The sequence below is a fragment of the Cryptotermes secundus genome, unplaced genomic scaffold (assembly GCF_002891405.2).
Source record: "Cryptotermes secundus unplaced genomic scaffold, Csec_1.0 scaffold1379, whole genome shotgun sequence".
NCBI lineage: Eukaryota > Metazoa > Arthropoda > Insecta > Blattodea > Kalotermitidae > Cryptotermes > Cryptotermes secundus.
The window spans coordinates 667,219-678,886 of record NW_019718634.1 but is presented as its reverse complement, the minus strand read 5'-3'; the positions used below and the strand labels follow the sequence as shown (position 1 = coordinate 678,886).

General features: G+C 38.6%; 1 protein-coding gene across 1 annotated transcript in view; it reads left to right on the top strand.

Annotated features, from left to right (window-relative positions):
* LOC111863517 overlaps nucleotides 1-7,701 on the top strand; it is a 28,846-nt gene extending 21,145 nt beyond the window's left edge. Inside the window, exons 7-11 of the mRNA XM_023849885.2 lie at nucleotides 2,881-3,055; nucleotides 3,617-3,734; nucleotides 4,923-5,229; nucleotides 6,183-6,314; nucleotides 6,928-7,701. Coding sequence (XP_023705653.1) covers nucleotides 2,881-3,055; nucleotides 3,617-3,734; nucleotides 4,923-5,229; nucleotides 6,183-6,314; nucleotides 6,928-7,092 — 897 coding nt within the window. The 3' untranslated portion in view covers nucleotides 7,093-7,701. The remainder of the gene's footprint in view (nucleotides 1-2,880; nucleotides 3,056-3,616; nucleotides 3,735-4,922; nucleotides 5,230-6,182; nucleotides 6,315-6,927) is intronic.
* The last annotated feature ends 3,967 nt before the right edge of the window (nucleotides 7,702-11,668 follow it).

The window sequence follows — 11,668 nt, the reverse complement described above, 5'->3', positions numbered from 1 at the left end:
ATTTCTCGCTTGGGATTAGGAAATAGTGAAATATCAGACATGGCTACTGCTAAAATTTCTCACGAAAAGTGTTGAGTTATTTTCAGGTGTGACGATGACCACTACAACGGCAAGAACCTGAAGATTTATGACGGATGATAAGACGAGACAGCAGTTAGAGGAACAAACATAACCTCAAACTTCATTCAAACTAACACATAAGACTGGAACTATCATATAGACTCGTAATGACTTTCTTGTTTCCGACTTCGTAATTTCACAACTGTACTCACCTCGCTTTTCGACAGTATTTCTTCATGTTTATCTGAACGGGTGAATTTCAGGTTATGTTCATAACGACATCCACATGTTATCAATTAAAACTCTAAACTAACAGATAATTATTTATAAAGTTTCTTAACCCTTTGGCATAATTAAAGACAATGTCTACTCAAAGTAAAAACGTAAAGGTGCCCCTGTGACCGACTGTGGAGGCCCATAGGGTTGTGAGACGTTGAGGCTCCCATATTCTTTCTAGACAATCGGCTCACAGATGGCGGTGAGGTTGTCAACCTTATGCCCCGGCCGCACTTTACACTCTGCTAGAGGCTGAGTTTCTCTTTGAGCCACAGTGCAGCTGGAAGGATTAGGTAAACTGAAAAATCCAGTGATATCATAGGGAATCAAACCCGCGACCTTCAAGCTTGTGGCATAGTGTCTCAACCAACTACGCTACCGCGTGCCCTGACTTCTCAAAATGTTTGATTAAAATTATGTCAAACAGTTTAAAACGTAAGCTTCAAATTCTATCTCGAAATTTCTGTGTACATATACTACTTCTATTGTCTAATGACAGAAGTGACATCCGGTGACTTTTCACGGTCGAAAATGTTATTAAAGTCACTCAGAGAGACGGACGTCACTCATTCGTCAAAATATGCCAATGGGTTAGGAGAAATCTAATAGAGGATATCAGGTAAGTTTAGTACAAATTTAATATTTGATTTCTGCGACTTGATGAGCATATATGTACACTGGGTTGTATGCATTGCGAACACGTGACTGGTTACTCAGAATATGACGTGACGAATAATCTGAGAGTAATCGTTATGTTTGTTGTACGAACATGAGATTTTTCCTTGCAGTCAGGAACTAGACAATTCAATGCGTGTACGAGCCACAGGAGCCTCTTCAGTTCCAAAATATAATATATTTCAAAATTATATCTTACAGAAACTAAATTAAATGAACGTCCTTCAACATATACATGTGTTGTAAACGTAAGCTAAATCAGCCATATGCAATTTCCGGTTACCACGGAAATGAACCGTTGACCCACAATACGTCGCATGAACGGAAGTCGTGTGGTAGGTCACCAACGACCGAGCAGTCTTTTGTTTCAGTATAGTGCATGCTTTCTGTAAGCACTGATATTTTAATGTGGATATGTGAAGTGTACAGTGATATATATTTAAGCGACGCCGGTCACAGTGGCTGCGCGGTCCAAGACATGAATTGTCTTCGCTCGCTCGAACGCTGGGATCGTGGGTTCGAATCCCACTCAAGGCATGGATGTCTGTGTCTGTGTGTAGGTAGCGGCCTTGCGACGGGCTGATCCCCCGTCCAAGGAGTCCTACCGTCTGTGTAAAAGAAGATCCCGAAACTGCAGAAGAGGCCAGGCCCCAAAAAAAGGTTAGATGGAAATAAAGGTCGACCCTTGACGCATCCTTCGGCAACATGTAGGGCTGGAAAGGGCTAACAAGTAGGGAAGCATATATAATTCCCAACGCGTATTATAGTGGTGTCACTGTAAGTATATAGGGAAAGTGTATCCAAGCCAGTGTGCGGCACTTCTAGGGTACAATCTTACTGATTTCTCTTCTGTCTCTGATCGCCTTACGAATTCACATAACACTCACAAACCGATCCTCTGCTTCTCATTTAACAATGCATGGGGAACTTGAAGGGTCTGATGATGCTGGTGCTATGCATAAGTAAATTAGGAAGGGTCTGTCTTGCTCTAAGTGTAGCACTTACAAGAATTCCTTAACTGGAGAAAGGAAAAGCGTTGGGTCATCTTCTGACTGACAAACTAATGAAGTTCATAAGTGAACATCAGAAAATACTTACACCCTAAACCGGGAAATGAGAAATGAATACAAAATGTTAGTAGCAGAACTTGAAGGCAATACAACACTTGAGAGATACAAGGGTACATGAAAAGATACAACTAAACGAATTCTAAGAACTATGATTGGATGGCCATATAGCTAGGATGAAACAACGAACGTATAAAGAATACTGGTAAAGAAACTATTGGACAACGCCTACTTGGAAAGCATTGGAGACAGGAGATGGGAGATATGATAAGATGGATCTTAGGGAAATGGGCTGTGAAGATGGGAGGTGGATGGAACTGGCTCAGGATCGTGTCCAGTGGCGGGCTTTGGTATTAGCGGTGTTGAACCTTCGGGTTCTGCTACCAGAATTAATTAATTAGTAAGATGGATCTTAGGGAAATGGGCTGTGAAGATGGGAGGTGGATGGAACTGGCTCAGGATCGTGTCCAGTGGCGGGCTTTGGTATTAGCGGTGTTGAACCTTCGGGTTCTGCTACCAGAATTAATTAATTAGTAAGATGGATCTTAGGGAAATGGGCTGTGAGGATGGGGGGTGGATGGAACTGGCTCAGGATCGTGTCCAGTGGCGGGCTTTGGTATTAGCGGTGTTGAACCTTCGGGTTCTGCTACCAGAGGGACGCCTATCAAACGATGTCTCTGAGAGCTATTTATAAGCTTTATGAAGAGCACATCTTAACAATCAGTTGCCGCACAAGTCCGCCCCGGTTAGGTCTGCTTTCTGTGTTGCCCTACCAACTGATTCTACGTTAACTTTTGTTCAGCGTCAAGCGATTTACGGCGGGCGATGTGGGCCCCGCTATGTGTGCTGCAGGCGACCTCTGCAACCCAACCGACCCCCGTACCCCCAGAGGGGGCATCAGTGTGGGACACGTTATGCACAGGGCATCAACGGTCGAATCAAGAATCCAGTGTATGTTGATGGAGACAGCGAATTCGGTAAGTTTGCCTGTGGTTCTGTATGGGTGTGAAACTTAGTCTCTGACATCAAGGGAGGAACATACTCTGAGGGTGTTTGAGAACAGGGAGGTTGGAGAAAACTGCATAATGAGGAGCTTCATAACTTGTACTCTTCTCCAAGTATAATTAGAATGGTCAAGTCAAGGTGGATTATATGGGCAGGGCATGTAGCATGAATGGGGGAGAAGCAGAATGCATATAGGACACTGGTGGAAAAGCCTGAAGGAGGCCACAAGACATAGGTGGATTGATATTATTAAAATGGATCTTAGAGGGTTACGATGTGATGGTATGAACTGGATTGATATGGCTCAAGATAGGGACCGATGGAGGGCTCCTGTGAACACAGTAATGAACCTTTGGGTTCCATAAAATGCTGGACAATTCTTGAGTAGCTACATAACAGGCAGCTTCTCAAGTAGGAACATAAACACATTGTGGGAGGAATGCAGAGTTTCAATACCATTTTCTTTTAATATGCATTTCAAAGTGACATACTTTAACTGTGTATCAACACAACTGTTTCTTGTGTAATTACAGGAGAGTACCCATGGCAGGCCGCCATCCTGAAGAAAGATGTCCAAGAGAGCGTGTATGTATGTGGCGGAACACTGATTGACAATCTCCATGTCATCACAGCGGCACACTGTGTCAAGACGTTAGTACCTCTCACCAGGCAGCTATGTAAATAATAGAGGGAAAGAAATGTCACATTTTGACAGAAACTTGGAACAGGTTTCTAGCCTAGCCTATTTTATGGTACAATACTTACAGGGGTCAGAATAATAGCAAGAAACCTCAGTCAAGAGATATCCAGTCTCCAGGCCTACCTAATTCTAAGCACGAGTCCTAGTCACTAATCCTACCATGTCTGCTACAAAGGCAGTAACATTATGTTAAAGCTAGGATCACTAGTTGTCACGTCCGCGGACACTTCAAGCACTTCCAAAGAGTTTCTAGGCACTCATAAATATTTTACAATATTCATAACAATTTGATGACGATCGCAAACCACAGGGTAACTCCAATTATCAATTTTCTGGACTTCATCCACCATCCCAACTGAGTACACATTTTATCTGAGGACAGACTCCATTCTCTGAAACACTTCAAATAAATTTTGGATGATTGATAGTGTCCAGAAAAATTATCAGTATATTATCATCAGATGCCTTCAGATCTACTTCACACAGTAATTTGTTCTTCAAGTGTTTGTGTTCAGGTGTCACATTAATTATGGTGTTTAGGTGTAAATAACAGTGGCATTTTCTAAGAAAATTGTATTATTTGTTAGATATTTTTTGTGAAACAGGGCATGTCAGAACAATATTCTGGAATATGTCATGATCAGGGCCCAGATTTTGATGATCTGAAAATATGTAAANGTGTAACAGGATGCTGAAATATAATAATGTAAAAAATGACCTATAAAATGACCGAAAAAATTTAGAAAAATGACATAAAGGAGAAAAGAAAGAACACTTTGCTTCCATGTTATTCACATTTCAGAAAACATATGAAGAAAAATTCCCTAAAATGGCCAAAAATCAAAAGAAATACCCTTAAAAGTCCAAAAATTTAGCAAAAAATTACCCCAAAAATGAAAAAATGACCTTAAACCTAAAAATGTCAAAAGTGACAAAAAATTACCTATAAAATTTACATTTCTGTAACCAGCAGCTCATATCCGAGATGGCATGTGCTATACTGTATGTAATTCAATTACGAGTATTTCAAGCCATATCTTTCTCTTCTGACAGATTCATACAGTTACTGCAATGAATTTTAAGTTTCTTCTGGTTGCCCATGACCCTGTGTTTCTCAAACTTGAATATTCTTGTTACAGGTACAATGGGCATGACCTCAGGGTTCGTCTGGGAGAATGGGATGTGAATCATGATGTTGAGTTCTATCCATATGAGGAACGGGATGTATATGCCGTCCACATCCATCCGGAGTTCTACGCAGGAACACTGTATAATGACATCGCTGTGCTGAGACTCACACAGCCCGTAGACACTGCCCGTAGTCCTCACATCGCCCCTGCATGTCTACCTGATCCCCACTCCGATTACACTGGCTCCAGATGTTGGACAACTGGTTGGGGAAAAGATGCATTTGGGGACTATGGCAAATATCAAAACATACTCAAGGTTTGTTTAACAACATACCAACGGCATTAACATACAGACACCATGAATTCTGTCCACAGACTGTGTTTCACATGGTTCTCACAAGAAAGTGACATGTGTCAAAGTTACGTTATGACTGGCAGTTTGTCTTAGCATCATGTCCCTTGAGGCTCACGGCCAGAGATTTGCTTATCCTTGCAACTGAACCCCTTGTGGCGGTCATGGTCCCTATGTAACACACTCTCTGATGAGAAGATGCCTTTGTCTCTTACAAATATGCTTGGCCTTTGTCAGCAGTGCATATTGCACATATAGAATGTCATTGGAAATTCTTCCTTTTGCACTTATCCAAGTCCTCTGTGAGTACACGCTTTGCAAAGCAGATCATGTCTTATCTTATGCTACAATGGCAGCTTAGTCACTTGAAAGGTCCTAAGCTTGACCGCCACCAAGTTAAAGTCTCTTATATTTTCTATGTCTCGGTTCACCTTGTCCTATGCTGTGAATATGTTCATTCTCATGATTTTCTATGACTTCTGCTTGTTGCCTCCACAATTTTATTGTATAATTGTATACATATGGAAGGTTGAAACCCGTGCGGAAATCGTGGACCGATGTGCACCTTGGAAAATTTCCAATGGTCCGCAGAACCTTGTTTTGTAGGTGCTGCAATTTGAAGAGGTAGGTGCCTGCCTTAATTCCAAGGTGGGGCAAGCATAAGTCATTACTGATATGATCAGTGACTTATGGAGGGTTAGTTCAGTGTATTAACCCAATAGTTTTTGTAGTAGATGTAATGTGTTTCCTGTGAGGTACAAATTAACCTTTTATAACACAGCAGGTTTGATGAAAAATGAAGACACATCATGAAAATGATTTTACACTGAAATACATCATAACGAGACTTCAACATACACATGCCCTAATATCAAAGTGACTCCTTCCAGACTGACATGATGTGTTCTGTGTTGTAGGAGGTCGATGTACCCATAGTATCACATCAGCAGTGCCAACTGCAACTACAACAGACTCGGCTGGGGTATGATTACAGGCTGCATCCAGGCATGATCTGCGCTGGTGGGGAGGAAGGAAAGGATGCATGCAAGGTAAATTCTATCAAAGCTGTTTCCTTTACATACTGCAGAGCCATTGGTTCAATTTCAGTTTATTTCAAGTAAGTTCACAGTGGCAGCAGAGAAGGTCTGTCTCTGAGTTTAATCAATTCTGCTCTATTAATCACCATTTCTCCACACTCGTCCATCACTGTCCCTTGAACTGTGTGATAGCCCTGACCAGGCAACTCATTATCACATTTTCAGTCTTTAAGTTCACAGCTTCATCTCAAACACAGCACTTGGCTGGTTACAGAGTAGGGACATTAGGCAATTCAACACAATTTTCCCTGCTAATCATCACTCCACTACTGTCCCATTCTCATCTATCACCACTTCTTGAGGTGTGCCATAGTCCTAACAAGGCAATGCATTATTACATCATTGGTCTTTTAAGTTGAAGACTTCACCTCTTCACTTGGCATTTGGCTGGTTTCTTTTTTATATATTCACCTCAGACGGCAAGAAAATATGTATTAAGATGATGTTCCTCTGAGATATGATATCATGTACCAAACAGCCCAGTGTGACAACACAGAAAACAATGATCCTGATATTTACTACTGTGAAAACCTCAGAAATCGTAATACATGCTGTTGTTCTGTAGGGTGATGGTGGAGGCCCCATGGTATGTGAGCGCGGTGGTTCCTGGCAACTTGTGGGCATTGTCAGCTGGGGTATAGGATGCGGACAACAAGGTGTTCCAGGGGTTTACGTGAAAGTGGCACACTATCTAGACTGGATTCGACACATTGTTAACAACAGATATTAAACTGTTGTCAATATCTGGACAATATAAGGGATTTAAATGCAATGAAATTCACTGGAATATGAACAATTACTCTAGGAATAATAGGCACAAGAGGAGATGAGTGAAACAATGAAAGCACCCAAAAACATATTCACAATAGTAGCTTCCATAATGCATACAGGAGAACACGAAGGAATGTAATGTAGATAAAAGAATGATTTTGGAAGTTTGTGGATGAAGTCCCAAACACACATTCTAAAAGCTTGGTGACTGTAGTTAAGACTACCTTTAGTAACACCGTGAAAAGTTTACAAAAAGTGTTTATGCTCCAGTTTCCTATCCAACGGATAGGATTCTGAAAGGTAAAGCAGCTGGAGCATTAAGCTAACCACTCACCTTAACCTAGTGCCAAGGTTAAAAATATGTAGTGGTGTTTCTAACTCCACCATTTCATACATCTTTGTTGCTTCGTGTTTAAAAACGGGAATACCTACATCAGACTTTTTCTTTATTAAGCTCACTTTATTTTTCACGGACAATTTTCAAAGTAATTTTAATGAATACCCTAGATTATATATGCAGATATAGCCTACTTATGCATATTTTGTTTTAATGTGATTTTCTACATATGATTTAAGTTTCTTTGTGAACTGTAAAGTACAGAAAATATTAGTCTAAAGCAAAAAAATTAGGGTTCGTAAATGGATAATTCAAATTGTATTAAAGTTAATTGAATTACAAATTTTCTTCATGAAAATTAAAGGTAATAAAGCAAAAGGAATAACAAAAAATTTTAAGTTGCACAGTTGCTCTTTGCAACACAACTGTCACGTATGTGTGTACGTCTGAATGTTGAACAGAATGTAACATTTTATATTCACATTTTCATATACATCTCTTCAATATCATGAGCAAATAATTTACATTATTTATCTGTTTATTACCCTATTATTTGTATTTCACTGACTGTTTTAATGTTCTCTGTCTGAAATATCTTTGACAGTGTGTCATCGTCAGATGGTGATGTTGATCATTATGTCATCATTAGAAAGTGACTAGTCTATTTTCAGCACATGACGGGAAGCAAAACCGCCCTATTGGAGATCTGTTGAACACACAGGACTTTCTGACATGCCCTGACAGATGTTTTAGACAAAGTACTATATTGTCAATATTCAGTTAATATTAGCAATACTCATTATCATAATTGTCATCTCATATTTTTCATTTATTTAATAAAGTTTTCCCGATCCATGGTAGCATTAATTTTCATTGAAAAGGAAATATAATGAACATGTGTTTGTATTTGAGATTAATATTCAATAATTCATACAAAAGTCCATCACTTAGAATTTTATGACTGGATTTTAAAGTATGGTTTTTGCTTTTGGTGGTATGCTCTATAGAATGTTAAAGACTTTCATCACCTCCTTTCATGTCCATCTGCTTTTCCCAAAAACATTTCTCACTAACTGTTTCGCTGTTTAACGACATGGTCATGCCCTAGCTGATAGCAGGGCCCCCTTGTCCAATCACAATGTTCACCTCCAATTCATCACTCCATGAGAGAGCCACATAACAGTCATCCCCCCACCCCTCAAGTTAATAAGCCTGAAAATGGCTACTGCATAATTTGCTGAAACACTGGAAAATCTTCAGCATTTTACACATCTTATAACCAGATGAAGTCCTACATTCCTCAGAACGTGTTTAAGTTAATGTTCATGTGTGTGTCGGTCAGATGACCCACATGAAAGTAGAAATGTCAAAGGCATATAAGGACAATACTGAAATTATATTCATCACATAAGACTCATTATCAAATGAAATTAGCTACAAAGGGAGAAGTTTGGGACATCTAAATAACCTGCGAGTTTAACAATAATTTAGTGACATTATTTTAAATCTTTCAGTTCTAAGTTAAATTTACCATCCTGTTATATGCTAAGCAAATCTCTTGTCAAATTATAAATTTTGATAAATTTTTACCATTTTTTTTAATAGAATATATAACGAATGTCATGTCTAAACATTCAGAATGAGATCAAGAACAGTTCACGAGATAGTAAATTCTATCACTTTCAAAAATTGTCTTCCCTCCTCTTATCTGATCTATTCTAATTACATGCCGCAAACACTCCAGCCTTCTCCTTTTCGTGACTGCTACTACAGCAGCAGTTTTATAGGACTCCCTCATTTCTTGGTTAGTTCTGTCTCCCCAAACCCCTTGCCCAGTTACTGGTCCCCACACTTGATTCAAAAACTTTACCTCTCACACATACTGAACACAAATATATCATCTTCTGTCATGGATTGCATTAATATGACAAGCATGAGTTATTGACACCATTTTCAAAAGCATAATAAATTAAACGTTACATTTATGACCATCAGTAAGTTACCTTTGAGTTAAAAGATTTATTATGACAAATCGTAAAATTTTTTAAATTCACAATATAGAACTTATTGCTGATATTTGATATGTTATGTGGGTTAATGGGCATTACGCTGTAACCCTTTACCACATTTATAATTCAATAAAGTTATCCTTCAGCTGCCTGGATCATGATACTGTAAATAGCATTATCATTTGGCAACAGTGTTTAATATTATTGTAACTCAAGTATGCAGTTGCAGAAACACTTTGGGTTCCTTGTACACGCCATTGTTTATTATATTTTACACTTATTTTATAAGAAAATTAATCTATATATCTGAATTTCTTATGGCACATTTTATATTGATACTTTTGGAAAAATAAATGTTCCTCACAGCTAAATGCTTTCAGCATGAATCCTAAGATCATTCAGCTAAACATTTGGTTTGGGTGAGAACATTATGAAATACTGAACCTAACCTAACTATGAAAAACAATGCCTTGTTCAAGAAACCTGGAGGGAAAGTAAGGCACATTATGTGAGCCTAAGCAGTTAATAACGATTGTATGTTTGGTACTTACGAGTTAGTGGCTGATCAAAGTAACTTTAAAACTCTGCTGCCATACTGTCAACCTTAGAGATTTATTTGCAAAAACATGACCAAACGCCTAACCTAAAATCTGCCTCCAACAATAAGACCACAAGATTGTTTTTTATTTTTAAAAATAAATTATCTGTAAACCTTATAAAATAGTATGCTGGTTATGTTCTTAAAAATAAACATTCAGACCCTTCTACGTAGGTGTCTGGTTTTGTTTTAAGAATGTTAAGCTCTTCGTTCCATTTTGGAAAAATTCACCTTTGGTTCTGTTCTTAAAAATTAAATATCTAAAAATATTCTGTGGTTAGGCTTTTCGATTGGTTTATAAAAATCAAGGCCTATGGTTTATTTAAAAAAAAGTTAACCTTCTACAGTTTGGCTTTTGGTTTACATTTTACAAATAAACTTCTATGTCTGATGGCACTAACATGGCAGACAGTATGGCACAGAAGTTTTAACGCTACTTGGGTCACCCATTAATACTTAAGTATCATATTTTTTTAATATGATATATTTTTGTAGTAGAATATAAATAAATGCTGTATTTTAACTCAACTTGAAATAAACTGTTATTATTATTAATATTCTTATTATTATGCATACATTTAACTGTGCAATATCGAATATGTCACTATTTATATATTCATAAATGTCCCTGAAATTTCATCTAATTATTATATTAAGGTTACTGTCTTCTAGCACATGATGCTGTGCAGTTTGGTAGATATCTAGAGAGATATCAAAGGAACCCACTCTCCTTATCTAGACTTCCTTCTTAATCCCTCTTCTTGCACCCCATTAAGTTTATCCTTTCTCTCTTCCACTTCTCTATTTTTCTCCCATATTCTGCACTTAAAGTCAGACCCTCTGAACTATTTCTCTTCTCTCAGAACATGACCATCTTTGAAATCCAGAAGGGTTACTTCCATGGAAACGCTAGAACTGACCGTTGCATAGGAAGCAACAATAGCGGTATTGTAATTCTAACAGTGAGCCGTTGCGTAGAGATGAGTCTCCACGGTTATAATGAGGGTTCATTGCATAGCAGCGACCGAGGTTATAAAAAGGGTTGAAGGCATTTGCCAAGTCAGTTGGAACCTAGATGCCATACGATATAGAAGAAGACAGCAATAGAATACTGGAGTATTGAGGAGAAGACAATCTTGGGACAGCCACCGCCAGAGACAGTTGAAAACCAACCACGGCCAAGGGTAGTTGAGACATCACATTGAGTACTGGGCCAGAAGTCAAATGACACAGCAAGTGTTGATAATTGTAAGGTGTGTAAGAGTGAGTGTCCAATAAATGTTTGCTAAATCCGAGACCCACGTGAAGTTATTTGTCATGTGTATGCCCAACACGTGACCATATAATCTTTAAAAGTGTTCTCCTTCTTAATGCTGGTCTGCCCCCAGTCCCACATGTGCCACCCCTCCCTACCACTCTTTTCCATGCTCAACCTACTCTTCTACCCTGAAGAAAGAAGTAGCTGATTCCTTCAAAACATTTGTACATATCTAAGAAAATAAATGGTGTGACATCACCAGAACATAATCTTAATACTCATCACCATGATAACTTCAAACCTATGAACAATTTAAATTCGTTTTGATAATAG